Below are 27,293 nucleotides of genomic sequence, written 5' to 3' on the forward strand. Positions count from 1 at the left end.
CCTTTTGGTCGCCCATGTGCATCGACGGTTGCGGAACGTTCCTTGAGTGAGAGCCTTGCCATCCCCCTCTGACTGAGACATGTGTACTGATCCTTTCTGTCAGCGGTCAAAAGGACCGTCAGCCCCAAATGTAGGCCCGTGATCAATCGCTTCCGTATGCTTCAGGCGATTGAGCCCTTCCAATCTCCGCCCTTCTCGCCAGGATATGCTGTTTGATCAGATAAGTGTATCTTGCAAGTGACGCAATCGATCGACGGAAGTCAGGCTCGCGCGCCACTTTTATCCTTCGAATCCGACCATGAGTCAAGTCTTCGATCGGGAGGCAGGTGTCAAGTGGTGAGTCAATCTCACCAGATTCGAGCTTCTCCTGAAAGCCCAGGGTCCAAATCTGGCTTCGGTACTGCTGGCGCGCCAGCTGATCGTAGAAGGCACACTCAGCCACTACATCATTACACCGATTGTCTGCGTAGATGAGGGCTTCACGGAGATCAGCTTGAGTGAAGCACGGCTTCCACAGGAACGGCGACTCGCTTGTTTTGCTTGGATAGAACAGGCGCTCGCCATCAATCCATGCTTTCAATCGGTCAAGGGTTGATTGAGGATTCACCTGTGCTGCGCATTCGGTGGTTGGCTTGCTGTTGGTGTCCATGACTCAGATTCTGATTGAACACTGTCAAGATCTCGGCATGCTCGTCCGGTGGGCACAAGAGCAATGAGTTGGAAATGCCTGTGACACGATGAGTGACGGTCTCAGAGATCACAGAGGCGGCCAGCAAGCCTTTTCTTGTTCCAAAGAGCTCTAGAACAAACAGAAGTAATGAGATGGGCCAGCGAATGCGAGAACATGGCAGAAGAACCCGTGTTTGCGGGCCTTTGTTGAACAGTAAAGAAACGAGAAACATCACTTAGGCTTGTGATTATCAAGACCGAGCAAAGCCCAGCGCTCGAAGATAGTTCACTTGAATGAAAGAGCAAAACATCACTTTGGTGAGGCTGCAAATGAGGGGGTGCATTGCGGTGATGTCCATTGTCATCAAAATGTCATGTGTACACGGAGATTGTAAGGACTGAGACAGAGTAGGGATGCGAATGTGAAGTGAATGTCCTCATTGTATCGTGTGGTGATGTATAGAGAATATGCTCGTGATGAAGCAGTGAGGAAGAGATAGGCTCCAGAATAAGGTTTGCGCCATCGCGCTAAAGTCAGCCCGCGCTCGCGGACTCGGTCTTGAACTTCTTAACTTCAGCTCCGCAAACCACCCACCACCACCTATTCCACCGCACCCACTCGCTCGCACACTGCCGCGGCCGATGACTGTGCTAACACTCCTCCCTTCTTCAGTGGCCGTCCAGGCATTAGTAGTCTGATCCGAGACTCCTCCACAACACTACCTCCCTCTCACCTCACACCTTCCTCGAGACCCATCCTCATCGCTCGTCGACATGGCGGCCGACGTAGCGATGGACGACATCGATATTGACTTCGATCTCGACCCCGAGATTGTAAGACTACAAGCAGAAGCAGATGCGATCAATGCGGTGCGTCTCGATGAAGGTCAAAAACATCAACAACCCTTGACAAATAACTGACACCCCAGAGCAGCGCGCTGAAGCTGAGGCCGCAGCTGCCGCCACCGAGGCGATGAACGGGGTGGAAGAGGCCCCAGAAGAAGGAGAAGTGACAGACAAAGCCCCAGCGTCGGACAAAGTTCACGTGCGCGGGCTGGACAACCTCAACACCTACGACATCGAGGGATGGGTGGAAGTGCATCACTCCAACGATCTGTTCAAGAGGGTGGAATGGATCGACGATACCTCCGCCAACCTCATCTATGACACCGAGCTCGCGGCTGCCGAAGCGCTAAACACATTGTCTGCGGAACAGGTCGCGGATCCTCTGCAGCTCCGCGCGGCAAAGAGATTGACCTCTCACCCGGATCAAGAGCTGTACATACGGCAGGCCATTCTGGCTGATGTGAAAGCTCCTCGCGCCAAAGATCGCAGCAAGTTCTACCTGTTCAACCAAGAGTGGGATCCCGACAACCCGGACAACATCAGACCCGACAACCGCAAGCGACGATGGCAGGACGATGATCGGCGCGATCGAAAGTACCGACGTCGAGATTATGGCAGCAGGCGGAGCTCCCCGGAGCGCAACCAGTTCCACGAAAGCATGTACGATGATGACCCGAAGCCTGTAGTTGCTGCCAGAAAGCCCAGCTACTCATCCGAAAGCGAGCATGGCAGACGCAGAGGTCGATACAACGACGACCTCGTACGAAACACCGCCAAAGGAAGACTTCGAGACCGCAGCGCTTCTCCGGGGCGCGACGGTGACGGCAGGTATGGGTTTGCAGATGTTCATCCACCCCGCAACACAGCAAGGCCGCGATCCCCCAGGCCCTCCGGCATCCGTCCTGGCAGAGACAATTCGCGCGCTCGCGATGACTTGCGTAAAGAGCTGTTCCCCGACAAGCGCGCGGCAACATCATTGAGCAATGACCGTACAAACGGCAACTCGGCCGACTTGTTCGCCAATCGCCCCGTCCCCTCCAAGCCAGCTCGTGAACTCTTCCCCGAGCGGCTCAACGGAACCAGCCACAGACGTCAATCCGCCAAAGACATCACAGCCAACGAGGTCGCGGACGCCATCGGCAAGTATTCGTTCTACGACGGCACAGGCGAAGCATTTACTTACAGCAGAGCAGGTCGAAGATCAGAGGACACGACACAAGGAAAGGGAGATCTCTTCTCGCGCATCAGCGGTGGTCCGAAAGGGGAATCGTCGTATGGACGGCTCCGAGATCCCGCGCAGGAGACCGAGAACGGCAGTGATGGCTTCAGCTTCAAAGGGGCGGGACGCAGCAGCGACAACAGCGGCTTCAGCATCCTCGGCGCTAGTCGCGAGAGGGTGCAGAACCCGCTAGTCAAGGAATTGTTCCCGTTGAAAGCGAGCGGCACAAACGGCGCGGGAAAGGACTTGTTCGATGGGCGGATCAAGGGACGCGCGAGGCGCAGAGCGGAGGACCTCATCTAGAATGTGAGAGCCTGTGCTGCGTCTAGATGTGATGATGACGAGATGGCGCGGCGCTGTAGCGCGCGCTAGGTACCTAAGAGGTACTGTATAAGGAGCTTGGCCCGCTTCGGTTAGTGATGATCGACATGATGTGCCATAGCAAAGTACCGAGACACGCTGCAGATCGCGCGTGGAGATTTGATTGCTTAGTTGAAAATACACCGCTCCTACGGAATCGCGCGCCGCAAGGACGCGTCTCCAAATAACAAACTCAGACACAAGGGATTGTCGGCGCCAGAGAACAAGTCCCGCTCACTCATTTCCCCTGTACCGAGACATTTCCAGTCCCAAGTTCCGCCAAATTGGCCAGAGGCGCTAAGAAGTAGGCGAATGTGACGAGGGGGATGAAACGTTGAGATGCGAATCTTAATCAAAAGGCATCGAGTGCAAAGCACTGCAAATTCCAAATAGAGACAATCCCTAGCATTCAGAAATGTACTGTATACGAGATAGCAAAGCCTTTGCATCCAATCTCCCCAAAACAAAAACGTCCCTGGCATGCATAACCATCAAGGAATGCATGGACGTGCATTATCTACTCCGGGCTCATACTCTGCACACGATCCGCTTATGCGGGGGTGTAGTTGAGGGCGGGCTTCGGGGGGTCGACCTCAACGACGGCCGGGCCGGCGATGACGGCCTTGTCGTTGAAGGTGCCCTCGACATCCTGGTTGGTCACGAAGGCGTAGCTCTGGCCGGAGAGACCGGTGGGGATCTTGACGGAGATGGACTTGCCGTTGACGTTGCCCTTGACGGAGGTGACGGTGAGGCCGCTGATGAAGGTGACGTAGGAGCCGGCGGGGATCTTGGCGGCGGAGGTCAGGGTGATGGTAGCGCCTTGCTGGACGGGGGCGGCGGCGTTGTTGTTGCCCGGGTTGGGCCATCCGCCGCTGGGCCAGTTGTAGGCACCGTCACGCTTGATGTACTGCGACGGGGTGCCGCAGTTGGGCTGCTCGCAGGTGCCGTAGGTGCCGTTGAGGGTCAAGTAAGGGAAGGGGGTGAACGGGAGCTTGGTGTTACCCTTGGGGCAGCTGACGATGAACATGGAAGCAAGGGTGTAGGCCGAGGTGGGGTCCAGGGGGGTCTGGAAGGGGTTGGCGTTGGGGACTTCGCCAATGGCGGCTCTCTGGTAAGAGGTGTGGAGGGCCTCGACGGCAAGGATGGCGCCGGCGTCGGTGAGGTAGTCAGCACCGGTGATCAAGGGGGCGGCGCCGAGGTAGGCGCTGGTGCCAACGTTCTCCAGGATGCCGGAGAGCGTGATGAAGCTCTTCACGTTGGTGTAGGGGAAGTCGTAAGTGCACGGGGCGTTGGGGGTGCCGCCGGCGGCTTTGATGAGCGTCTCGAGGACCTGGACGTGGGTCTGCTCGTCGTACGCAATGTACTTCAGGTTGTGGTAGTAGTCCTGAGAGTAGCCGGCGTTGTTGAAGTCCTGGAGGGTGAAGTTTTGGAGCGCGCCCTGGTAGAAGACGTCCTCGAGGTGCTCGAGAGTCAAGGCGAACTGGAGGACGGTGAGGTCCAGGTTGCCGCCGGCGCCAGCGGTGGCAGTCGACGTCGCGGAGCTGGTCGACGTAGTCTTGCCACCCTTGGTCTTCGTGGCCGTGGCGGTGGAAGAGGTGGTCTTGCCCTTGGCAGGGACGGCCAAGGCAGCGCTGGCAAGGCCGAGGGCCGCCACAGCGAGTTCAATACGGACCATGATTGCGGATGAAGAGTGTAAGTTGTTAAACGAACGTGGATATTGGAGCGAGTGTGAAGGAGTGGAAGGCGATGGTGGAAGAAATTTTCCTCTGCACGGCGACGACGCAGGTATTTGTACTCCACGGCGACAATCACGCGCTTGTGGCGGGTAGGGAGGTTCCGTATGTCGAGCAGACATTTCAAGGCCTAGCCTTCCAGGATCGCCCTCGCCGCGCATCCATGGCACGCCGTTGATCCTGCTAGAACGGTCGGGTCGGCAGCATGCAAGGCTGAATCCGGAGGTCGGAGGGATCCTGATTTGGCATCCTTCATTTCCCAGGCTGCTGAACGGCGGGTAGAGAGGCGGGCCCACTAGCAAACCACGCCATTTTGCGCATCATCGCGGCGCGGCATCAAACGCGGCATCGGTCGACGCCATTCTCGGAATCAGCTGGTCCGAAGGGCAAAGGGAGGATGACGACGAGCGGGCAAAAGGCGGACGGCGGCGTGCCACGCCAGCAAATGCTACTTGGTGGGCGAAAATAGCAACGAAAGGGAGCGGGTCTTTGCCTCCAAAACCACTATCACTAGTCGGATGACTCTCGGATGGAGCGCATCCCGGAGCGCCGGCCGTGCTGCGAAGGCATGAGGGTCATCATCGTGCAAGCGCGGGACAGGCCCACGGGCTGGTCGGAAGCTACCGATCCGACGGCGCAAAACGAGATGAAAACGCAGCGTGCTGGATGGCGCGATGGCGAGACGACGTGCAGCAGAGCCGCAGCTGTCACATTATTGCGGTGGCGAAGGGTGGAAAGGAGAAGTTGCTGCTAAGCTGCGCGAAGGTTCGCGCTAGCTCCTGAATCCGGGGATGCTTAAAGTACAATCTTAAATTCGGCGGCAGGAACGAAGAAGGGGCGCGTCGCAACACGTCGCTTAAACAAATTGGGGAGTTTCGCTTGAAGCCTCCTGCGTCGGGGGAATGCAAATCGTCTACTCGACAGCCTTGCGTGATTGCTGCCAATTCCACGGCCAAGAAGGATCCAATATTAAATGGGCTGGAGATGGACAAGCCGCTTGGTATGAAGCTTTGCAATATCTCTTGCTGAGGGGAAAACGCTGCAGTGGAGCTTCGCTAATGCTTTTCAATCTTATATACCGGGCGGAGGCCCGAGACTGCAGTCAGCACCTCTCTCGATAGGTAACAAGACTCGCCCGTGCACCAGATGGTGCCACACAGTCAATATATTGTGTAGATGCTCGCTTGATGCTGCAGCGGAACTCGCTATTGAAGCAACCACATCATGAACCACGCGTTACCTCGTCCAGCCACGGCGTCGCGACAGACGCCGCCAACCCCTCTTGCCACCCACCAGGTGCCTTTCAGGGGTTGCAGGGATGGATGGTCGCAAGGGACGGTACATACTACTACAAGATGCTGCAATGCTCAAGCGAGGCTCATGCGCGCACGCAATCCTAACCCAAACTCCTGCCATGCAACTTCGACGTTCGCGGGGACGATCTATCACGAAAGGGGCTGGTATGCTGCTCATTGCTGTCAAACTCGCGTGCAGACTTCAGATATGCAAATGCATCCTACCAACGTCTTCGCCATGCTGCTGTCGTGGTTCGCAGCCACGCTCTCCCACGAGCGCTCAGGAGTGGTGGGATCTTGATGGCTTCTGAAATCGCGTACAAACTCCAGAAGTGAGGCGAATCCTGCCCACGTTTTCCCTTTGCGCTCGCGCCTGCCTCTCGCCTCCTGCACATGCCTCTGCTCACCTCGCTTTCCCAACCTCCAACAACCATCGAACTCCTTGTGCAGTGTCTTGCACGAACTCTTTGCTTCGCTGCATTGTTGGCCAATTTGTCCTGTTGTAGGCGGCTGGTCAGTGCGGATCGCATGTCCAATCCGGCGTGGTGACCTACCAGAACATATGCCCGAATCCGGAGTACACAATGCTCTTCGTCAACACCCCGTTCTCCTTCAGCTCTCGCTCGTAGATCAACGCTTCATCCCTGAGCGGGTCCAATCCGCCCAGCTGAAAGAAGGCAGGTGGAAGGTCGCCCAGGTTCGGATGCAGCAGAGGGCTGAACAACGGCGAGTTCAGGTCAGGAGCCAGGGTTTGCATCATTCGAGCGTTGCTCGCTTCATTGTACGGCTTGACGATGGGGTCGGAAGCGGACTCAAAGCGACTTCGAAACTCGGCCCTGTACTTTTCAGGAACGGCGTCGGCGGAGCTGGCCCATAGAAGGGAAGGTACGCAGAGATACTGTCCCGTTAGTGGAGGGCTGAGGCCTTCATCCCGGCCGAGCTGGCACACCACCGCCGATAGATTGCCGCCAGCCGATGCACCCCCTACGACGAAGCCCTGTTTAGGATCGGCCGGTAAGATAGAGGAGCCTGGAGAGGCGTTCTGCGCACACCACTTTACGACGTCCCATGCATCATTCACACATGCAGGGAACGGATGCTCTGGAGCCAGACGATAGTCGACGTTGACACAGACTGCACCCAGGTCCCGAGTGAATAGCCTGCAATTCTGATCTTCATCACTGAGATCGCCCATGCTCCACCCGCCCTTTAGATCATGTCAGCGGGGTTCCAGCATGTCTATGCAGTACACCCACTCACTTCATGGAACATGAGTATCAGCGGACTTCCGCTGGCAGGCCTGTTCACCGGCACATATATGCGCACAGGAATGCCTGCACCATCACGCGCGGGCACCTGGTGTAGACTTTCAGAGACCTGCTCTGGAATTGGTCCAGGGATGGGGTAGAGGTGTCGCAACTTCGCGAGATGCGCTGCCCTGTTCTGTCGAATTGCTACCCCTCGAGTGGCGTTGGGGTCGCCGCCGGTGAGGTCGGGGAATGGCTGGGTTTTCAAAGCCTATGTGGAGGTTTAGAGCCGTGTCCACACTGAAGTCGAGGTGGGAGGGAATCACCTCTGCCAGCTCCGGATCCACAGTGCCCATTCGTTTACTGTGCGATCACATCTCGTCAGCGTTCGTGGCTCTGGCAAGGGGAAAGACTTGGTTACCGATCCTCTTCCGTGATAGCCATTCCTAAGTCGTTGTCCAATGCAGATCAATTCGAGCGTAACTTCACCAGATGATAGTCAACGAATTGATATGTTTAGAAAATCGCAAGGTAATCTTCGAGACTGATGTCTACATGGTAATGATTTTGCTGACGACGGTATTCCACCTCCCATATGTAAGCGGATGAAGGTTGACGAGGTGAGGTGGGGAAGACGAAGCCCGGCTATCGAGACCCATCAACGATGACGCTGAAGGGAACTTCTTGACATTTCGGACCAACTCCGTTGAGGCCGCGCACAACGTCGACAGCAAGATTTGCTAAAGGTGTTGCCATCAAACGATATATCGTAATGGCGCTCACAGAGCCCACGCCGGAGCAAACACTCAAGCTGTTCCAAGACATTGAGCAACACTTTCCGTCAAAGACTCTCGGCGAAGACAAATGGCAGATACTCGCGGTAACAGCTAGCGTCTAAATGTCCTTCGCTGCTCAGACTGAACGGTAACAGATCGCATCCGTTGCCGGAGGAGGCCACCCAGCGTGCGCGGCCGACCTGTACAAGTACCTGATCTCGCAGCCGCAATATCGTGAGCCCGAGCAGCGCAAGGCTCTCATCCGTCGACTTCGGGAAGCATTGGTGAAGCTCGTGTCGGTCGTGGGAGTCCCGAAACCCTTGGAGGCCATCTTCAGCATTGCGGACATTGAACGAGACGAGGACAAAGATTACTCATTTTCGAGGTATCCTAGTGCATCATTCGCAAGTCGCGATGGATTGCTGATCGTTGTGATACAGGGAGAAGTGGCAGTCGGGAGAGGAGAATGCAAAGCGAGGAGCGGACTGGCTGGCCCAAATCTACAAGCACAACGATGTAGGTTGATCAGGCTGCCGCAAAGAACGAGACTTGACGCATGAACAGGCTTCTACTGCGGCACGCATGGCAGCACACAAGGACTTTCGTACGGACGAGCGTCCTTCAGTCAATACGTCGCCGTGCTGACCAAGGCTGCAGGATGGCTGTCGATCGAGATTACATACGGCTTGTATCTCAGTGACCATTCAATCCTGGATGCCGTGGACACCGAGCTCGTTGTGCTATCTGGTAAGCCCATCCAAGAGACATACCTATGGCGGACCTTCACTAAAGTTCCAACCCTTGAGGCATCATGATCCAGAATCTCAAGACCGAAACGGGTTGGCATTTGCGAGGCACGCGAAGAATCGGCGTGAGCTTTGACGACGTTGAGCTGATTCAGCAGTGTGTGAGTACCGCATTCAACCCTCGTTCACACGCCAAGGATATCGTTGACCAAGCTGTACCATCCAGATCGAAAAAGTTGCTACATTCTGCGGACTGCAGCTGACGAGAGTTCCAAGGGTGCGAGATATCGAGCATGAGGTGTGAAACGCTGAGCGACCGTGGATCTTGCCCGGCGGTAGCGACTGATCTCGCAGAAGGGGGTTGGGAGCTTGCATGCCTCGCGGATTGGTATCCAGAGATGAAATATTGCAGCCAAGGCCAACAGGGATCAGTATGTTGGTTGCGGGAACATGTGATGAAGGTCAGATTCCTTGGGAATAGAGTGCATTGCAACACACGGATTGCTCTCGCTTCCAGCCATGGTCTTTCGAGTTCTCCAAGACTCCTGAAGTACTGCATCAAGAGCAATCTGGGGTAATCAAGCCGAGTCGATTGGCTTACCCCGCCCCCGCAAAATGGTCGAAGCATGTGACAATCGGACCCCGAGCTCGCTCCTCCCCAATCAGGCGCCTGCCTTGCATAATGTAAGGCGAGCTCGTCCTCACACACGATCAGCAGAGCTCGCGTGCTCCTTTCAAAACGTAATCGGCCCTGTTCCTGTTTCCAGTCCCGCTCCTCTCTCTTGCAAACAATAACCACTGCAGCAAACCCATCACTCACAATCGTCTCAATCATCATGTCATCCAACCAGACCTGGGCGGACCGTCGAGCACTCTTCCAGAAGGGGAAAGAGCTCCACGAACCCGTCAGTCCCACCGGCCGCAAGTTCTCCGACACACCAGCCGTGTCGGCCGAAGCGAGGAGGCTGAGCAACAGCGGCGAGACGAAGCCTGACGTCGCCGCTGCCGCTGCCACTAGCACAGCAGGTCGCAGAAGGGTACGAATGTCTCGCTCGATTTCGTGTGTAGTAGATTGATCGACTGACTCGACTCTTCCGCAGTCTTCCGCCAGCTCGGGCGGCATGTTCAACAACCTTACCAACATGAAGCGGGGAAGTCAAGACTACGGCGACCGTCGAACCAGCCAACAAGAGATGATGGGATCCAGCGGCGGCATCGTGTCGGGCTGGTTCAACCAGACGTTCAAGGGGTACCAGAAGCCGGCCGACGGCTCTCAGAAGTGAAGCCGAAGGACCTGGCTTCGACTACGTTATGCTTGATCAGGAGGAAAGATTGTATTAGTAGGTGTACTCTCGTTGGACGTCGGCGAACACGATGGAGTCGGTTCTTTCTTCTCACGATTAGTGCTTGATCGCACGAGCTGCATGCTGGGGCTAGAAATATCGCGTACGATGCAATAGCGCTCTCAGAATGCTCCACGCTCTCCAATCAAAGCGTGCGTCCAACGGTGTATAAGATAGCCGAAAGACGCTTCTGATGGACCAATAGCCCAGCCAAGCAGCGCGAATCGCACGCATCAGCTTCATCCCGAATGTGGATGGAGAGATGGCCCTTAGATGGCTAGCGACCTTCTCCAGCCTGACATACCGAAACCACCGGCGTCAACACGTCAAGGTAAGAGACGCGGCACCGGCCTCTTACTCGACGGAGCATCAGGCTCCCATTGCATGGCCTTCCGATACTGTGGATCCATTGCGGCCCGCTCGAAGTCGCCAAAGAAGATGACCTGCACGGAGATGTCATCACGGACGCTTCTGCTGTGTGGAGGCTGTAGCGTCATGAGCCCGCGGAAGAGTTCGCGTCTACGCCCTCCCAGGGCGTTCTTGACTGTTGGACGATCAGTACGACGAAGAGAACGGCACGGCAAGAAGACGAGGCTCTCACTCATATGCGCCCCACAGTTCTCATTTTCCACCACAAAGTGTTTCGGGCTCACGCGCCACTTCAGGACCTTCTCATCTTCGTCATAGTACGTGTCCAGGTCGTCGGAATGTGCAGCGGCGAAATCGGGGAAATCTTCTTCCATCTCGGGCCTTCCGGACTGCTCCACGGATGTCCAGCTCTTGATCATGCGATCCATGGGATCGCTCGGTTTGAACTTCTTTAGCCATTCTTCGACGCAAACAACCGCATCCTCCGACGACATGACATCCCACAGCCCATCGCTGGCCATGATCAAGAAGTCGGAGTGCTCTCCATACTGCACTTGCTGTTCGATGATTTCCGGCTCGGCGGTGAGATACGGCGGTGTCTGGATCATGCCTTCGGGTCGCGGGGACAATCCCCAGAAGTGGCTGTGTATGTATTCCGTGAACTTCTGCGACCACTTCCATCGCCCGTCACCAAACGCGCGGCTCACTGCGATTCCATGGACTCTGCCCGTCTTCGGGTCGATCGGATTCTCGCCCGGGTGCTCGCGATTCAGTCGTTCCACTTCGCCCGGATTGAATCCCGTGTGATCATGAGACATAGGCAGTGCTACGTACTTTCCAGCTTGGGCATCCCATCGGCCGAGGACAGCCCGGGAGTCACCGACGTTTGCAACACGTAGCAACGACGTTGCCGGACTAAGAGTGTGGGGTCAGCATCGATTGCATACGGGACAGGGACGAGTGGTAGCCGAGCGAAAGAGCCTTTGTCCACTTTTGTGGCGTTCAGTGGGCGCAAAAGATCTTGGACCGGCTTTGACAGCGCTGTCCGAGAAGAGAAATGATGCAAATATCAACTTACTCGAACACAGCCATGAGTGCGCAAGATCCAGACTGAGCCGGAGCCAGTGCAGCAATTTTCTCCGTCCAGCTGCATGCAGAGAAGGGGGGCTGTTGAGCTACGGTGATAAGCTGATCATCGAGCCACAGAAAGGCGGCTTTGATTGCCTCGAAGACAGAGGGATCATTGGGGGTAGATGGCCGTCCCAAGCAATTTCGATTCACGAGTTCGGCGGCCACAGCATCTGATAGGTGACGATCGAGGAAATTCGCAGTGCGAGGCCCGGCATGACCGTCCAGAATCGACCAGGTTGGCCAGGAGGCCAGTGGGTCTGGGCCGACGGCGAAGAGGCTCGATGCGACTTTGTCTTCGCATGGCAGATTCGATCTGAGAGGTAGAGTCAGCAATTAGAAATCGAAGAAGAGGGTTGCGAACTGACGGCAGTTGGCAGATATGCGCTACTGCTCGAGGAGAGAAGGCACAGCCGGCCATCTCATTCAGAAAGACTTCCGCAGTCGGCAGGTCTACGGGCAGGACCGACTCGGCTGCGATTTTATTCGTCAATGCAAAGAGCATTTCCTTGCCGACGACCGGGTTGTTCATGGCCTCCATGAGTTCGTCCTCGGCAGCATCCTCTCCCAGACCTTCCCCTAGGAAGTCTTCTGGAAGGAGGGGTAGGTCAAAGAGCCAAGCATGGGTATAGGCACCGGCGGCGACAAGCGTGGTGCCCAGTAGCAGCGACCTCCACACTCTCCGAGGCGGTTTGGGGGGTGGGTTGAAGTAAGTTGTGTGTGGTATCTGAGCCTGGCCATTAAGGCTTCGCGAGGATCGAGCCTTGCGGGGCGACACGGCGCGTAGCAGCGAACGCGAATGGCGCGCCCACATGGCCGCAATTAGTTGGATATACCGAGATGCTCAGGGAGTGGTGAACATTCTCTTCCAATGCACCACTGCCCGACCTTTGAATACGGTTCGTCCACGCGGCTTGAATATAAAAGTGATACGTGGGAAATGAACGGCCAGAAGGCGGCAGGCAAAACTCTAAATGTGGCACGCAGTCACGTGCAGTGGTTGAGGCGGGCCCATGCACCTCAAAATCCCACATTTCCAGTCCATCTCCTCTTCTTTCTCTTCTTCATCGAAAGTATCGGTGACCTTCATACCCATTTGCGATTGCTATTGTCCCTTTCGATCAGCAAATATTCCAGGCCCGGCATAGCAAATTGCCTTTCTAAATCCTGGCACTTTTCCAGTGTAGAGTGATGGGTTCGCTTTATGGCAAACATCTCCGCTTGGTGTCGGAATCTGTAGAGCGTTGATTGAGCACGTTTCGTCTATATAGATACTGAAGAAACGTGTATGTCGTGATGAAGTAGATTGCCTGGTTGCACGCCGGCCATGCGGCCAAATCTCCGTCGTGCCAACGGCGGTGCGTAGCAGCCTGGCGCGTCCAACGTGGCATCAAAAAGTATCGGGCATTTCGAGGCTGTTTCTCTCCACTACACCCACCCCACCCTGTACAGCGACTCGCCTGTCGTCTCCGCCCTTCATCCCACCCTCATGCCTGTGCAGAATGTCGGCCGTGTCTAGCTCGGATCCTGCCAAATCAGGTACATCCCTACGAATCCCCTCTCCCCCGCGATTAATTCGTGGGCTGTGCACGTACACTAACGCCTCAGTACAGCTTCCAAGAAGAAAAAGAAGAACAAGAAGAAGGCCAATGGCAAAGCGGAAGATGGGGGAAAGCCGGCAGAAGTCAATGGCGTGAAAGCAGACGATGCCGAGGAAGAGGAGGATGACGATGAACCCCCCACTCCCACTGTGAGCACCAAACCCGCTCTCCCGACCGAGGACTCCCTCCATATGCCCTCCTCCCCGCCCGAGAGCGCTCGAAACGACAATGAGGCACCCGCGCGAAATGGGCCCCCTCCGGAAGCAGCAGCGCCGGCCGCCGTGGACTCTTCCACACCCCAGCCAGACGCGGCCGCAGACATCCCCGAACATGACCGCCTAACCAGCACTTCCACCGAATCGAGTGATGCAGCATCTCGTCTAGACGCCCTACAGCTCGAAAGGGACAATCTACGCGCCGAAGTCACGCAACTGCGGCAGTCGCTCGAATCGCTACAAGAGCGCCATACACAAGAAGTCTCGGGCCTGAAAGATGAGCTGGAAACCTCGAATCAGAGCAAAGAGTCGGCGTTGACACAGCATCGTAACTTGCTGGGCAAGGTGAATCAAATCCGTTCGCAGCTCGGCGAGCGGTTGAAGCAGGATGCAGAAGAGCTGGAGCAAGCGCGAGCGAGGATTGAGGAGTTGGAGAAGAGCAATGGCGAAGCTGGCGAGGAGGAGGAGAAGCTTCGCGAAGAGGTCTCACGCCTGAGCACGCAGGTGGAGTCTCAGTCTTCCGAGATTGAAGGTCTCCGCAGTCGCACGTCAGTGTCTACGAGCAATTGGGCAAGAGAACGGGATGATCTTGTGGCGCAAGAGGCGTATGTTCGGGAGGAGTACGAAATGGCAAAGCAGGCGATGCAGGACTGGGAGATTTTGGCTACGGAGGAGCGGTCACGGCGAGAAGCGTTGGAAGAGCGAGCGCAAGAACTAGAAGAGCAGTTGAGCACCCAGAAGGAGGCATACGAGCGGGTCAGGAACGAGACGGAAATGCAGAGTGGGACGGTAGACGGGCTACAGCGAGCACTCCGCGAAGTGCAAGAGCAGCGAAAAACCGAGCTGCGCGAATTGGTCGAGCAGTCCGATGCACAGCTAGAAGATCTACGCAAGCAAAGCAAAGCCTCCGAAGACGCCGCGACGGCGCTCCGCCAACAACTCGCCGACACGCAGCAGGACCTCGAGCGCGCCCTGCCCTTCGAAAAGGAAGTCAAAGAAAAGAACCTCCTCATCGGCAAGCTGCGGCACGAAGGCGTCATCCTCAACGAGCATCTCATCAAAGCGCTGCGCTTCCTCAAGCGCGGCAAGCCGGAGGACAACGTCGATCGCCAGCTCGTCACGAACCACTTCCTGCAGTTCCTCGCGCTCGACCGCAGCGATCCGAAGAAGTTCCAGATCCTGCAGCTCATCGCTGCGCTGCTGGGTTGGACCGAGGAGCAGAGAGAACAGGCGGGGTTGTTGCGGCAGGGCTCCAATATTGACAGTCTGAAGATCCCGATGTCGCCGTTCAGACGCACGCCGTCTACTCCTGCGTTGACGACCGATTTCATGGTGGAGTCGCCGTCCGGAACGGGCAGGGAGAGTTTGGCGGAGCTGTGGTCGGAGTTCTTGGAACGCGAGGCGGAAGCGGGGACTTCGTCGTCGAGCAGGAGCAGCAGTGTTGTCAAGGGGTCTACGGGACGCACGCCGAGTTTGAGCGCCGTCACGAGCCCTGTTCGCGGGCCTGGGGGAAGAGAAGTCCCGGAGATCAAGAGGCAGGGAAGCCAAGGGACAACGGGAGGGGGCTGACGAGTCAGGGATGGGGAATGACAGTTCGATACACGTAGATTGGATCGGCTTATTGAAGTTGTGCGGTTTGCTTGGCCTTCTACCCACTCAACTCCTTTTTGACCTCACCCCATCGAATATTACTTCTTCGGCCATCTCGGTGAATTGCAAACCCTGCCTCAATACTCCATGCGCCTCGCTTGGTAATTCAGGAAGCACTCGTTGCATAATCATCTCGTTTCCGAGTAATCATTGAGCGCAACACACACAGCGCCGCGATGGTGGCCGTTATACTGCCGAATGATCTGCTTGGACTGTAGCTCCCACAACCGCGCATAGTGGTCGCTGCAAGCCGTCACCAAATACGCAGAATCGGCGGAGAAGGCGCAATCCCACACCCAGCGCTGATGGCCGTCTAGTTCCTGCTCGAGTTCGAAGGCATCGGGATCCGGGCCGGCCTCGTCTCCCTCTTGCGTCACGCTCTCCGGCGCTCCCGCCTTCTCTGCGATCTTGTCGAGATCCACACCCCAGATGCGAGCGGTGTGGTCTGCAGAGCAGGTCGCGAGGTGTCGAACGTCGGGGGAGAGGAGCACGCGCGTGATGTAGGTGTTGTGTGCGCGGAACTTGGTCACGGGCACGAGGCTCGTCATGTCTCGCACGTTGACGAGACGCCAGACGTACACGGAGCCGTGGATGCTGTTGGAGACGGCGGCGCATAGCAGGGAGCCATCGGTGGCCACGGTGACGGATGCGACGCTCTTTTCCTCCTCGGGCACGAGTTGGTGACTGCACTTGTTCTCCGCCAGATCCCAGATGCGCACGTTGCCGCCGCGGTCGCAGGAGATGAGTTCGCCTTGGTTGGGATGGATGACTACATCATTGACGGGGACGCCGTGGGAGTAATTCCGTTGCACATGTCCGCTGCGGGTGTCCCAGATCTTGACCGTTCCTGCGACAGCATGTTAGTGATTTGAGAGGTCGAAAACTAGAGCAGAACGACACACCATCTTCAGAACTGGTGACCATCCATTTGCCTTCGCAGTGGAACGCAACTCCAGTGATGTTTGCGGTATGGCCCTCGAACGTCAGCACAGCGGCTGGATTGGTGGATTTGATGTCGTAGAGCTTGACCGAGTAACGGCCAGCCGCGGCGAGGAATCTCTTGTCGGGGGAAATGCACAGTCGATTGACTTGGGAGTCTGGGTGGGGGATGGTGCGGGAGCAAATGCCGCTGAGCGCTTCCCAGAATCTGCCGCAAGATATAGTCAGCGAAAGGGCAGCTTAGGAAGACCTGTAACCTGAAGTGATTGAAATCTTGAACTGCGCGCCACCTTCGATCCATGGTGGAGTGAGTGAAGTGCGTATGACCATTCGGCAGTGCGCTGTGGCTCGACCTGGGCGTGGCATCCCACCCCACCATCCGACCATCAATTTCGCTGTCCTCGCCAGGTTGACATGCTGTCGCTCTCATCATGATGAACTCCTTCCCATGAACCACCGACGCAGCAGTGCAGAAAGCGCACTGGCACTTCAAAGCACACAGAGGAAAGCACTGACCTGATCGTGTGATCGTATCCGGCTGAAAATTGATCAGCAGTCGAGTCAGGATATGGAGCACGTGTGGAACACTTACCGGTACAAAGAATGACACTCATGATGCGTATGTCGGTCTGGTCGGTCTATCGGGGAGGTGTGTCGCAGGCGCGATAGTCGGGTAAGGTTGCAGCGTCGCAAGGAAGTACTCGTCGAGCAGTGGAGGCAGCTTTGATCGACAAGGAAGGCGCGGTCGTCGAGCAGCTACTGTGATCCCACCGCCTTCCACACAACCGCAGGCAGTAAAGAATGGAGAGACGGGTGGACGTTTGTCTGCAGCTCATGTGGTTGCGGCCACGAGAGTTGAGGTGCCGTGCCACACGTGCAGATGCTTTGGCTTTCTCCATGCACCTCGGGATCCTCCGGGCCGTGTGCTTATTCGGACATCACCCTTCCGCCCCGCCCTCCCCTCCTCCACCACTCCGCCGGCGGTGGGGTAGAAATACTGCATTCTCGCTCATGCCCGAGTCTGTCTTGACACGCTGTTGTTGTGTAAAGCGATATCAGCTGGCTCTGTGATCGCGCTATCGCGTTCAGAAGTCATCGCCAGCACATCGGGTACCTTGTCAGGTCAACCCTGCGCATATGCTCTGGGCCTTGCCATCGTTACTTGGGCGCACTCGATCCTCAACACTCACGACGGGTATACGTATAAGCCTGGTCCGAAAAGTCGGGTCTTGGATAGGCCGTGGAGGCCAACGATCTAGCCTGGCCCTGAGATACGGTCGAGTCAGCCCAAGTCTTGGGACACATCTGGCACACCCATCTCTCATCGCAAGCCGCTGCCCAGACTCGCCACGGTGCTTGCAGCTTGGGCGAGGCGGAAAGTCCACGTGGACTCACTCAAGGCTCAAAGCACTCGCCGCTGATTCGGCGATGTCGTTTCGGTTTCGACTCGAGAGTGTATTCCAAGAGCCGCAGAGCGCTTCGCTTATCTTAAACTCCAACTCTTCTCACATGTCGTGGTCTCGTCACCTCTGCGGAAATGTGTCGCAACATCCCTCTATCAAGGGTTGTATTTACTACAACGCAATCAGAGAAACGAGCAGCAGCACCACAGCTATGAACACACGCCGATCACCTACAACCTCTGCGATAATCGAGACGTCTGTGCCTGCGTGGAAACTTGCATCGATCAAGAAGTCAACGCCTGCGTGAGCGGATACGGTGCCATATGCAGGTGACTGACCATGGTCAGTTGTTCTTCCCCAGACCAGATGGATCGGATCAGCCTTCATCAACGCACTTTGGCAAGCGCCTTCCGAAACCCTTGACACTGGTCGGCCGGACTTACCAACAGTGACACTTTCGTATTCAAACTGCATGCACCTACTCTGCCGCCGAGGCCCTTTTAGGGTTAGATGGCTGCTGTGGCTGCCGCCGAAAGCTTACCGGCCCCAGATATGCGCACGCGCACGTACCACGCTGAGTATATCATATACAACGGCTCTCATTCGACAAAAACTATGCCTCCTCGAGTACCTGCACCAAAAGCTTCCTTGCGCCCAGATTGTGCCGAGATCTCGCTCTCGGCATGCGCTTCTGCCTGTCAACCCAAACTTTCGGGAACACCCTGTCGCCCAGAGACGGGTCCTCGCAGGTCCCACGTGCGGGTTGTCAAGCAACATGCTTGGCAGGCAGCGGCGCCTGCTGGGCAGCGATGCGTGAGAGTTCTACCTTGCATGCCTCGCCTCGGTCAGTAAGTGATGTCTGCAGAAACAACTTCGCGACATCGTTTCATTGCGACACAGTTTCGAACCATCTTACGGGTGGCGATCAACATCACGATGCTCGGCACCCCTTACTCGAGGATCAGGATTTGCTGCATAACTCATGTCATGTTCGCCACTCCTGCAAGCTTTGCTTAACTAAACGCTATTGCTGACACTCAGTGGCCGGCGAGCGTTCTGGCTGGCCTTGTTTGACTCGCCATCCCGATACGGGATCGTGATAAGCTCGGTCACCGCGAGCGAATTCTCGACGCTCCGTGCTATAAAGAAATCGTCAGCTGCTGTAGGTGTTCCTCTCTCGCTGTTCGTCTATTCAATTACACCGCAATCGCATTCAACACATCTGCTCTATCACCCCATAACCTCATTCTACACATCTTCCTTCAGCCCCCAAATCCTCGCACATCAATCAAGCAGCACACCACCAACGCAGCAATCATCTGCAATGTCGACAATCGCCTTTCTGGAAGCCAGACTGCAGAGATTCGAGGCGGAGTTCGACGTCGCGCGGCGTCGGACAAATGCTACCATAGGCACCCCCGAGTACGTCGGGGCTCGGCGTACGTCCAAGCTCGCCAATCAGCGGATGCTTCGCGCAAGGAAGCAGCTGAACGACGCCCGGGCGGCAGCGACCGTGCTGCCGACTCCCTCTCCAGAGCGTAAGCATCCTGACCCTTTGACAGCCCTCACCCCTTCCTCTCTTTGGTTTGCTCTTTCGAGAGGTGCCATTTGGGCAATGCTCTTGCCTTGCTAAGTCAACATGATCAAACGCGAGCTCTTTGCCCAAATGCCTCTTCTCAGGAGGAACTATCGTTTCTTGCTGCCATCGAACTCTCCCCACTGCCCTCGACGTCTTTGTGAACCCATGAGATTGTCCGCTAATATCGATTACGGGGACAGAACAAGCCCCCGGCTCGCAAACACCCGTTTTCGCGGCCTCGGTGTCGCAAACACCTCCGCAGCCTATGGTGCTTGCCCAAATGTCACCATCTCCCGACCACCGTGAGTCCATCCCCCATCACTCTCTTGATCCCGTTCTCCGCCTCATCGCCGGCTTTCGCTTCGAGATGTGACTAACAGGCCTACAGCTCTGACTACACCACCGCCAAGCTCAGAAGGGAATGTGCCGCATTTCTGGGAGTTTCAGGCATGGATGGCTGCTCATGGGCTGCCATCTGCCGACGATATCGCCGGCCAATTGGAGCAATTCCAGAGTTGGTTGGCTCTGATGGGGTACCAGTGAGAGCGAGAGCGAGCTCATGGGGTTGTATATTTGTACAGAGAATGAACGATTCGGCTGGCGTTTTGATTTGACATGATGAGTATTTAGCATAGCGTGAGGGTATCAAAGGACTTCAACACCGGCGCCTCCTTTCGCTGTGTCCTCATCGCTTCCCATAGAACCCCCTCTCCGCCCCAAGGCCTTGAAACACCGTTGGTCTCCGTCTGCTGTTGGTCTCCATCCACGTTGCCCACCATGGCGTTGGGCGCGAATACCTCGTCCATGCACGTTCTGCAGATCTCCATTACGTCTGCCATCGCAACTTGTACGGCCGATGCCCGCTCCCTCATTCCCCGTCGCATCAAGCAACGTATCAATTCGATAATATCGCCGTTCGTATCATTCAATCGCTCGATCAAGCGAGCAATGGAGTTCTCCAGATACTCCTCCTCGTAGACTGTCCCCTTCTTTCCCCTCGCCCGCTTCCGCTCCTCTCGCCGTCTGTTCTTCGATGTCTTGCGAGTGGCATTCGTGGCCAGAGTGCCGTCTGTCTGATTGGTATACCGTGTCATAAACGTGCCTCCCGTTGTGGATGCATCCGTGCCAGCTAGTGAAAGGTTGTCGGGGATGTCTGTGTCGCCACCGCCACCTTCTGCGCCGTCGAGGAATGCCATGGGGTCCTCCGCTTTCTTCTGTCGCAATTCGCGGAGCCGAGGGACTTGAGCGCCTAGCTGAGATTTCATCTCGGACAGCATTTCAGTCAGAGATGCGGAAGCATCCACGAGCCCGGGATCGATGATGCTTGAGAGCAGTTCCGGCTTTCGATGGAGGGTGATTTGCCGGATAGCCTCCGCGAAGAGGTACCCTTTGCAGAGCAATCTGGCTGAAGTGTCCAGATCGTTCAGGTAGTCCAGGTGGATTGCAGCGGCGGCTGTGAAGTTCTTGATCTCCTCCATGCCATCTGCAAGGGAGCTGGCTAGGTTGGAAAGATCGGATGTAGAGAGTGGGACCAACGATGCACTGGACAAGCACTCTTGCCACAAGTTCGCTGAGGCATACGCCTCGTACGCTGAGCGGTAGTCGGAGATGGACTCGTAAGCAACGCCTGCTTCTGGGAACCGATTCCGGTTGCTTAGGAAGTCTGCATAGAGCCGCATGAGCTCACTAAGGCGAGCATTGTCGTAGCGATAGAGGTCGATCGTGGCAGAGAAGAGCTCATGCTTCGTCATGTAGTGTTTTAATTCATCGAAAACATCGAGCGCATGTAGATGGGTAATGGCTTTGTTGTATCGCTTGAGGTCGTTGTCGATGGTGAATTGCTTGCGTAGTTGCGGCATGTTGTGAAGAGCTTCGAGGTAGGGGATGTATTCGCGTGGGTCTTTCTGAGCTTGCTGTGCCACCAGGAGTGCGACTTCAAGATCGTAGAGGCCGAGGGCAGTGTCGTAGAGCCGATTCACGTCCGCAAGGAAGCAGATATGCTCCACTGCCTCCTCCAGCCCAGCCTCGCCTGCCTTCGATCTGAGTTCCGAGACGAGCTTCAATCCGGACTCCAGATCTGGGGGTTTCTTGCAGACATGCGCCGTTACAATGTTTTGCAGGTTTTCGGTATCCTGAGTGCGCAACACCTTCAGGAAAGCATCGCAGATCTTGTTGATCTTGGAAGGAATTGAAGCCTGGCTGAGCTCGGCGGTGCCGTTGACAGTCGGCTCTTCAACAGGGGCAATGGTGTCGCGATACATCGTTTCGGACACATTCTCCTCTGATAGGGAGCTGAGGAAGAGATCGATGTACTCCGTCTTCTTCACTTGCTTCACAAACAGTCCCACATCCTGCATGAATTGATCCGGCAGGTAATCGTGCAGGATGTTCATGTCCACCCGCTGCGTTCTGCACGTCAGGAAAGCCTTCTTGTAGTCCCTGTCTCGAACGCTTTGACGAACACCAGCGAGAACGAGAGCTCGAGGATAGATTGTTTCCAGGTTTCCGCGTGGCATTTGGAGGATGACAGAGTACGCACTGGGTATGGCAGTGATGATCTTCGCTCCTCGTTCAATACTGCGGCATCTCTCGTCTTTCTCCGGCTCATCGCCGGCGATTTCCAATCGACCTGGGTGCAAATGGATGAACTTAAGCCTGTGCTGATTTGTGGTGTATATTAGATGCGATGCAGTGATGATGTAGGACGTGCAACCAGTAATTTGCAGTGGCTGCTCATTCTGCTGGACGCGGAGCAGGCCACTTTCCTTGATCCTGCAGGATAGCTGAACTCCTCCCGGCGCTCTCCATGAGACTTCGCAAGGGTCGGACGTTGCGTGGGTGTTCTGCTCGAAGTAAGATATTCTGTCATGGTCCGTCCGGATGTGTAGATGCTCTGAGTCCACTACTCTGGCCCAACGAGAAGCCTCAACATCGTCATTGTCTGTGTAGACGTGATCGTGTCGTATCAAGGTCGATGTCAAAGTGGCCTTCTTGGCTGGCTTTGCAAAGTAATCGCAAGTCCAGAGTGTTATAGAGTCGTGGTGAAGCACTGCAATTTCATGGCCCGCCTCATGAATGGCAACATCCAGAGCGTTTGCTGGAAGTGCAATCTCCTCATATGCCATGGGCGGTGGAATGTTGGTACGACGAAGAGGGGTGATTTTCAAGACTTGACCATCGATCACCGCCACCGTTCCAAGATCGTTTGGCGGAGTGACTGATCCTCGGCACACTTCACCTCTGTACGACAGACTCCGAAGCTTGCCATTGTTTGCCGCTGATAGATGAAGCGGCTTTTCGGGATGCCACGATATCCAGGGATAAGAGCTGCTGCTATCGCCAAGCCTTGTCTCTTGTTTGAGATAGTAATGGTAGTTACTCATGATCCAAAGCTGTACTCGGTCTCGCATAGATACTGCAAGGACAGTGGAGTCTATATTCCACTCCAGACTAATGTGGGAAGGAGTCGAATGGCTGTCCGGGCGAAGATCGAACTCTCCATGGCGAAGACCATTGCGCTCGAAGAATACAACCCGGACAACGTCATCCAGGCGTTGAACTCCAGCGATCAGTTGTCCATTTGGCTTCCAGCTTAGCGGCCCTTCAAGGCAGTTGACCGGCTCACTGACACTTTCCAAGACACCATCCCTCGAGTAGACACGGATGATTCGTCGTTTTGGCTGAACATCCAGAATGCTGTTGATGGCGAAGTACTGGCCATCGCCTCTCCAGCTGATCGAGACATTGCCGTCGTCAAGCGAACTGAGTGTTCCTTCGTCCACATGCTCCGGCATAGTTGGATCTCGCAAAGTCTTGGCCACCCCGCGCCCCTTAAACTGCGTTTCCTTCTTACCCCAGCCGACCGAAACATGATTGGACACGTTTACATCCTCGGGTGTAAGAGCAATATTGGCGGCGCTCTCGAACGATCTCGTCATCAACAATAGTGTCTGCGCTTGGGTCGTCACGGCCAAGAGTTCCTCGTCTGAACTCCATGCTGCAGCGGTGATGCCCGCGTCGACCGAGCCAACAATCTCGATCAGGTCCTCGCCGGGTTGTGGATCTTCGCGAACGACAACGATGTCGCCTCCAGCGAGAACCAGGGATATCGCTTTCGAATCCGGGAAGTAGTGCAAGTTCAGAATGTGATCCACAGCGAGGTCTGGATTGGGAGATGGAGCGTCCCACGAAGCAATGGTCGAGGCATCGGCCGGATGCTGCGCATCGTTCAGTAGTCGTTTGAGAGTAATGACTGGACTGTCGGCGGTTGGCCCGAAAGCCAGAATGGTGGAATCATCGTTCACATCCCAAGCAGTGGCGCTGAGGGTGGCATCTTGAAATTCCAGCTTGTCATGCCTTGTGTTCCGAAGATTGTGCATGATGTCTTTGGGAGGTGTCGACTACATTCTGTCCAACAGGCAGACAGCGGGAACACGTGAGGTGGGAGGACTTTTCTTGAAGATTTATATACAGAAGTGGCTAGCGCGGGCCAACCAGCCAATGAACTCACAAACAGCTTGGAGCATACGGCCTCAGAGACATATGTGATGCCATTGCAGCCTCATACACCATCTGCTCCACCGCGTTCGCTCGCTGCCCTCTATAATGTATTCCAGCAAGCCCTATGATGCCCTCTGATCCCGCGCCTTTCTTCACCCCGCTGGCCCCCAGCATCTTCGCAGCATACGCCGAGTGCCCAGCTTAGTGAGCCTTCTTGGTTTGCCAGACTGCAGGAGGATTAGATGAAGCTTGTCGACGGAGTGACACTGCCATAGCTTACCTGCGACAAGGAAGGGAATGGAAAAGGCGAAGGCTGGAGTGGATATCAGTCAGTATGGTGTGTGGCCTCCTCGCCGTAGCTCTTGAACCCCCACGCCAATTCACGTACCCATTGATCCCCAATACCTCACGTAGAAGAAGCGTGTGAGCGGGTTGAAGGGAATGTTGTTGCGTGGGCCCTCGGGGTAGTGGTAGGGCGAGGCGAATCGAGGTCGGGTGGAGTGGAAGCCACGGCGGGCGACGGCGGCGAAGGGGACGCGGGTTGCTGGTCGGGCGAGCATCTGTGGGGAAGGGAGGTCAGTGGCGACAGCGCGTGCTGCGTATACTTCTTCAACCATACCTTTGCGGTCGTGAGACGATGATACACGCTTCGATGGATGGAGGGGTCGTGCTTCTGTTGGCAAGCTGCAGCGCGCAGATGAGAACCCGAGCCCGAGCAGACCGCAAGCTGGGCTTGGCATCGCACGGGCATGGCTCGGCCCGTGCGCCGGATGGCTGCCCGCTAGCGCCCGAAGGGTGACAGCGCATGGCACGCCTTACACCTTGACAGTCGTCTTTTCGTCGGGCAGGGTTTCATTGCATATGCAGACGGCCGTGAAATCAAACTATCGAATTGGCACGCTATGTGCTACACCTAATATGCCGGGGAGATCAGCAGCTCGCGCAGCGGTTCCCGAATCCGGCTGGCTACTCTTCATGCGGCCACTGGCCAGAACAAGTCTCTCAGCTCTGTCTCACACGATGTAGGTTGGTCATTTCTTCTCACTGTTGTCTATGGCTTCGTTTATCTCAATACAATACTCTCATGGGCGACCTTGGATTCGTGAATCAATATGGGGAAAGCAAGAGTAAAGCCGGGGTGTCGCGCATGGCCATATCTGTCCTCAGCCCTGAGCAATTTGGGGCCAAAAACCGTTGGCGCGAATAATGCAAAGGGCCCTCGTGGCGTCTGTTGTCGCGGGTGTGCTGCGTTTCATCGTCTACGCCCCGTCGCTATCCTCTTTACGGATGTCCCGCATCTTCGTGGATTGGTCCGGCCATGATGATCTGCACTCAGCACCCCCGGGCGCGTGGGTTATATGTAGGGGCTCTGCCTCCCAACGACCGTGAAGCTGTCAGTCACACACCGCACTGCGCTGCCTCCGAACCTACTGCGGCTTGCGCTGCAGTCGCTCCTAGACCACGATGGCAGCTCCTAGTTCAAACCGCCACTCCCACTCCTTGCAGAACAGTACCGACACTACATCCTCCACACAACACTCACATGGCACGGCGCTCCCAAATGCGAATAGCACCGCCAGTCTCTCCTCCCAGCAGCCGATTGTACCGGGCACAAAGCACAACCAAGACGACGAGGGTACCGCGCAGCCAACCACCCAATCGAATAGTGCAGACGGCTCGAGGACTGGTTCGACTACAAAAGACCCCCTCTCTGCTACAAGTGCAGCCGTTCCGTCACTCAATCAGAAACAGTCCACGATTCAGCTGGTCATTGATGACGAGGTGCACCGCGCTGCAAACAAGAAACCTCCGTCACTCACAGAAGTCTTGTTGAGCTGGAAGTACGAGCTCCTCGCGGCGCTGTTCGTCATCGGCCTCCTTGTTTGCCAGATTGTCGTGCTCGTACACTACGACGGCAAATACCTGTTCGAACATTGGTCGCACACATGGAGCATCAACTCCGTTTTTGCCTTCCTCACCACCTTTTTGGAGGCTGGAGTCATGTTCTACGTTGCAGCGTGTATGGGCCAGCTGCGCTGGCACTGGTTTCGGAAGAAACAACACCGACTGGACTGGCTGGAGATTATGAGCGACGCTCAAAGGCCTTCGGGTGCCATGAAGCTGCTATTCAGGCCCGGATCACATCGGTATGTCTGAGCGAAATACATGTGGTCCGCACGTTGCTGACGGCTTCATCCAAAGACAATTCGCCGTGGTCGGTGCCATCATCGTGCTCTGCTTGCTCGGCGTGAACACTTTCACCCAACAAGTAATCACAGAAGTCACCGGGCACTTCGCACTCGGCTTTGGGGCGGGCTCAGTCCCGATCAATACCAATTACACCTGGTATGACCAAGGTTCGACTCGAAATGTAGGCACCCAACAGCCTATCCCGAATATGGTTGCCGCCATCCAAAACGGCTTCTATTCCTTCTCTTCCAACCAGCTCTTACCAACAGTGAGTACTTGGTCATCATGCAACGGTGACTCCTGCGACTTTGGCAAGTATCAATCGATTGCAGTTTGCAGCGCCTGTGTGGATGTCACGCAGAACGTCTCAAATCCATGCCCAGATGGAAACTGCGCTGCCACTGACTACTACACCCTGCCAAATGGAACGCTATCTCTTCTCGCAAACTCTGGCATTCTTAACATCACCTCCGACACCAAGTACCCTATGAGCTCGGATCTCTCTCCAGGGCCGTTGATTGTCCGAACGCTGGCCATGGTGGCCAATACTGCCAAAAGTAATGCCACGGGTGCCCAAGCGACGGAATGCGCGGCGTGGTGGTGTGTTAAGACTTACCAAAGCCAGATGATCAATAACACGCTACAAGAGACGGTGCTCCACAGTTACACCGACACCTCTGCTGGCGCGAAAACGTCTTACGATTCCCCGGATGCGATTTATCTGCAGCCGCCAGAATGCTGGATCAACAACACAACACCATCGAACTCCTCGTACTGTTCCTACTGGGCCGGTGCCTACACGCAAGCCGCTCTGCAGAACTTTCTCGCCGCGCCAAACGCTTCTCTACCCTTTCCAGCCTTCCTCAGCGGCTTCACCACCTTCTCTGGCCAGGGGGACGATAGAACGTACAACTACTCCTCGCTACTGGCAGGTGGCCTGCTCTCCACGTCCGCAATCCCCTCAAGTGTATTGGGCAGTATCAAGTACGGCTTCACGCAAATGGCGGAGCAGATGACCGTCAACATCCGCAGCATGGCGACGGCCGATGGCGGGGCAGAGTACAGTTACAGCAATGGCACGCAAACCGAGCCAAAGTTCCACGTCCGATGGGGATGGCTCGCATATCCGATCGCCATCGTCGTCATTTCGCTGATCTTTCTGGCCATCACGATCTGGATCACCCGGCGGGACGAGAGCTGGAAATCATCCATTCTCCCCATCCTGTTCCATTCCTTCGGTGGCGTCGCCCGGGAGGACTTTATCAAACTCGACACGGTGAAGGAGATGCGGTCGGAGAGCAAGAGGCGGAAGGTGAGTCTCGGGCACCACCACGGCCATACAGAATTCAGAGCGGGGATGGTGAAGCCGTGGCGACATGGGACGGCGCGTGAGATGTCTGAGACCGCTGCTGGAGATGTGGGAGCCCTTGCGGATATCCTCAATCAGGCTCAGAATTGATCTGTGAGCATGTGCATGGAGAGAAT

The 27,293-nt window shown here is 56.0% G+C and overlaps 12 protein-coding genes across 12 annotated transcripts; 6 read left to right on the forward strand and 6 right to left on the reverse strand.

Moving 5' to 3' along the window:
- Window positions 1-25: 25 nt before the first annotated feature.
- Window positions 26-841, reverse strand: BDY17DRAFT_30064 (uncharacterized protein). The gene has a single exon (XM_033734099.1). It carries the CDS (start codon window positions 647-649, stop codon window positions 143-145), a length of 507 nt encoding a protein of 168 aa, XP_033586584.1. The 5' UTR covers window positions 650-841; the 3' UTR covers window positions 26-142.
- Window positions 842-1,188: 347 nt separating this feature from the next.
- On the forward strand, window positions 1,189-3,454 carry BDY17DRAFT_303067 (uncharacterized protein). Its single transcript, XM_033734514.1, has 2 exons — window positions 1,189-2,654; window positions 2,709-3,454. Exons 1-2 carry the CDS (start codon window positions 1,643-1,645, stop codon window positions 3,035-3,037), a joined length of 1,341 nt encoding a protein of 446 aa, XP_033586585.1. The 5' UTR covers window positions 1,189-1,642; the 3' UTR covers window positions 3,038-3,454.
- A 229-nt stretch (window positions 3,455-3,683) lies between these two features.
- Window positions 3,684-4,631, reverse strand: BDY17DRAFT_228848 (ferritin-like domain-containing protein; the record flags this gene model as incomplete). The annotated part of the gene is made up of 2 exons (XM_033730181.1): window positions 3,684-3,966; window positions 4,081-4,631. Coding segments are annotated over 2 exons (834 nt in total), but the record flags the coding sequence as incomplete, so codon positions are not given.
- A 1,591-nt stretch (window positions 4,632-6,222) lies between these two features.
- On the reverse strand, window positions 6,223-8,043 carry BDY17DRAFT_303078 (Alpha/Beta hydrolase protein). Its single transcript, XM_033734515.1, has 5 exons — window positions 7,791-8,043; window positions 7,696-7,732; window positions 7,383-7,640; window positions 6,677-7,329; window positions 6,223-6,619 (listed from the first exon to the last, which is right to left on the reverse strand). Exons 1-5 carry the CDS (start codon window positions 7,811-7,813, stop codon window positions 6,526-6,528), a joined length of 1,065 nt encoding a protein of 354 aa, XP_033586587.1. The 5' UTR covers window positions 7,814-8,043; the 3' UTR covers window positions 6,223-6,525.
- BDY17DRAFT_329933 (uncharacterized protein) lies at window positions 7,871-9,195 on the forward strand (the record flags this gene model as incomplete). The annotated part of the gene is made up of 7 exons (XM_033737875.1): window positions 7,871-8,249; window positions 8,301-8,530; window positions 8,586-8,661; window positions 8,710-8,749; window positions 8,803-8,892; window positions 8,952-9,052; window positions 9,118-9,195. Exons 1-7 carry the CDS (start codon window positions 8,142-8,144, stop codon window positions 9,193-9,195), a joined length of 723 nt encoding a protein of 240 aa, XP_033586588.1. The 5' UTR covers window positions 7,871-8,141.
- Window positions 9,196-9,727: 532 nt separating this feature from the next.
- On the forward strand, window positions 9,728-10,174 carry BDY17DRAFT_327005 (uncharacterized protein; the record flags this gene model as incomplete). The annotated part of the gene is made up of 2 exons (XM_033737602.1): window positions 9,728-9,928; window positions 9,992-10,174. The coding sequence occupies 2 exons, from the start codon at window positions 9,728-9,730 to the stop codon at window positions 10,172-10,174; spliced, it is 384 nt and encodes a 127-aa protein (XP_033586589.1).
- A 123-nt stretch (window positions 10,175-10,297) lies between these two features.
- BDY17DRAFT_30140 (phosphatase 2C-like domain-containing protein) lies at window positions 10,298-12,725 on the reverse strand. The gene is made up of 4 exons (XM_033734233.1): window positions 12,100-12,725; window positions 11,682-12,047; window positions 10,836-11,518; window positions 10,298-10,778 (listed from the first exon to the last, which is right to left on the reverse strand). The coding sequence occupies exons 1-4, from the start codon at window positions 12,543-12,545 to the stop codon at window positions 10,561-10,563; spliced, it is 1,713 nt and encodes a 570-aa protein (XP_033586590.1). The 5' UTR covers window positions 12,546-12,725; the 3' UTR covers window positions 10,298-10,560.
- A 324-nt stretch (window positions 12,726-13,049) lies between these two features.
- Window positions 13,050-15,133, forward strand: BDY17DRAFT_303090 (uncharacterized protein). Its single transcript, XM_033734516.1, has one exon. The coding sequence runs from the start codon at window positions 13,524-13,526 to the stop codon at window positions 15,114-15,116; it is 1,593 nt and encodes a 530-aa protein (XP_033586591.1). The 5' UTR covers window positions 13,050-13,523; the 3' UTR covers window positions 15,117-15,133.
- On the reverse strand, window positions 15,134-17,054 carry BDY17DRAFT_303092 (quinon protein alcohol dehydrogenase-like superfamily). The gene is made up of 4 exons (XM_033734517.1): window positions 16,729-17,054; window positions 16,653-16,674; window positions 16,100-16,344; window positions 15,134-16,044 (listed from the first exon to the last, which is right to left on the reverse strand). Exons 1-4 carry the CDS (start codon window positions 16,748-16,750, stop codon window positions 15,326-15,328), a joined length of 1,008 nt encoding a protein of 335 aa, XP_033586592.1. The 5' UTR covers window positions 16,751-17,054; the 3' UTR covers window positions 15,134-15,325.
- Window positions 17,051-17,921, forward strand: BDY17DRAFT_303094 (uncharacterized protein). The gene has a single exon (XM_033734518.1). It carries the CDS (start codon window positions 17,274-17,276, stop codon window positions 17,844-17,846), a length of 573 nt encoding a protein of 190 aa, XP_033586593.1. The 5' UTR covers window positions 17,051-17,273; the 3' UTR covers window positions 17,847-17,921.
- A 1,823-nt stretch (window positions 17,922-19,744) lies between these two features.
- On the reverse strand, window positions 19,745-24,178 carry BDY17DRAFT_255892 (IKI3 family-domain-containing protein; the record flags this gene model as incomplete). The annotated part of the gene is made up of 3 exons (XM_033731566.1): window positions 19,745-23,518; window positions 23,876-23,931; window positions 24,007-24,178. The coding sequence occupies 3 exons, from the start codon at window positions 24,176-24,178 to the stop codon at window positions 19,745-19,747; spliced, it is 4,002 nt and encodes a 1,333-aa protein (XP_033586594.1).
- Window positions 24,179-25,082: 904 nt separating this feature from the next.
- BDY17DRAFT_312925 (uncharacterized protein) lies at window positions 25,083-27,267 on the forward strand (the record flags this gene model as incomplete). The annotated part of the gene is made up of 2 exons (XM_033735670.1): window positions 25,083-25,765; window positions 25,821-27,267. The coding sequence occupies 2 exons, from the start codon at window positions 25,083-25,085 to the stop codon at window positions 27,265-27,267; spliced, it is 2,130 nt and encodes a 709-aa protein (XP_033586595.1).
- Between the last annotated feature and the right edge of the window lie 26 nt (window positions 27,268-27,293).

Source organism: Neohortaea acidophila, assembly GCF_010093505.1.
Source record: "Neohortaea acidophila strain CBS 113389 unplaced genomic scaffold BDY17scaffold_10, whole genome shotgun sequence".
Lineage (NCBI taxonomy): Eukaryota > Fungi > Ascomycota > Dothideomycetes > Mycosphaerellales > Teratosphaeriaceae > Neohortaea > Neohortaea acidophila.

What these genes read in the sequence shown, in the direction of transcription:
- BDY17DRAFT_30064 (XM_033734099.1), bottom strand. Translation starts at nt 649, where the DNA reads ATGGACACCAACAGCAAGCCAACCACCGAATGCGCAGCACAGGTGAAT.
- BDY17DRAFT_303067 (XM_033734514.1), top strand. Translation starts at nt 1,643, where the DNA reads ATGAACGGGGTGGAAGAGGCCCCAGAAGAAGGAGAAGTGACAGACAAA. An exon ending in CGAGGTCGCGGACGCCATCG is followed by an intron (nt 2,655 to 2,708) that starts GCAAGTATTCGT and finishes ACAGCAGAGCAG; the next exon opens with GTCGAAGATCAGAGGACACG.
- BDY17DRAFT_303078 (XM_033734515.1), bottom strand. Translation starts at nt 7,813, where the DNA reads ATGGCTATCACGGAAGAGGATCG. An exon ending in GCTATCACGGAAGAGGATCG is followed by an intron (nt 7,733 to 7,790) that starts GTAACCAAGTCT and finishes GTGATCGCACAG; the next exon opens with TAAACGAATGGGCACTGTGG. An exon ending in GGATTCGGGCATATGTTCTG is followed by an intron (nt 6,620 to 6,676) that starts GTAGGTCACCAC and finishes CGCCTACAACAG; the next exon opens with GACAAATTGGCCAACAATGC.
- BDY17DRAFT_30140 (XM_033734233.1), bottom strand. Translation starts at nt 12,545, where the DNA reads ATGTGGGCGCGCCATTCGCGTTCGCTGCTACGCGCCGTGTCGCCCCGC. An exon ending in GCGCATATCTGCCAACTGCC is followed by an intron (nt 12,048 to 12,099) that starts GTCAGTTCGCAA and finishes TCTACCTCTCAG; the next exon opens with ATCGAATCTGCCATGCGAAG. An exon ending in GAACTGTGGGGCGCATATGA is followed by an intron (nt 10,779 to 10,835) that starts GTGAGAGCCTCG and finishes ATCGTCCAACAG; the next exon opens with TCAAGAACGCCCTGGGAGGG.
- BDY17DRAFT_303090 (XM_033734516.1), top strand. Translation starts at nt 13,524, where the DNA reads ATGCCCTCCTCCCCGCCCGAGAGCGCTCGAAACGACAATGAGGCACCC.
- BDY17DRAFT_303092 (XM_033734517.1), bottom strand. Translation starts at nt 16,750, where the DNA reads ATGAGTGTCATTCTTTGTACCG. An exon ending in GGATACGATCACACGATCAG is followed by an intron (nt 16,345 to 16,652) that starts GTCAGTGCTTTC and finishes ATCTTGCGGCAG; the next exon opens with ATTCTGGGAAGCGCTCAGCG. An exon ending in GGTCACCAGTTCTGAAGATG is followed by an intron (nt 16,045 to 16,099) that starts GTGTGTCGTTCT and finishes ATGCTGTCGCAG; the next exon opens with GAACGGTCAAGATCTGGGAC.
- BDY17DRAFT_303094 (XM_033734518.1), top strand. Translation starts at nt 17,274, where the DNA reads ATGCTCTGGGCCTTGCCATCGTTACTTGGGCGCACTCGATCCTCAACA.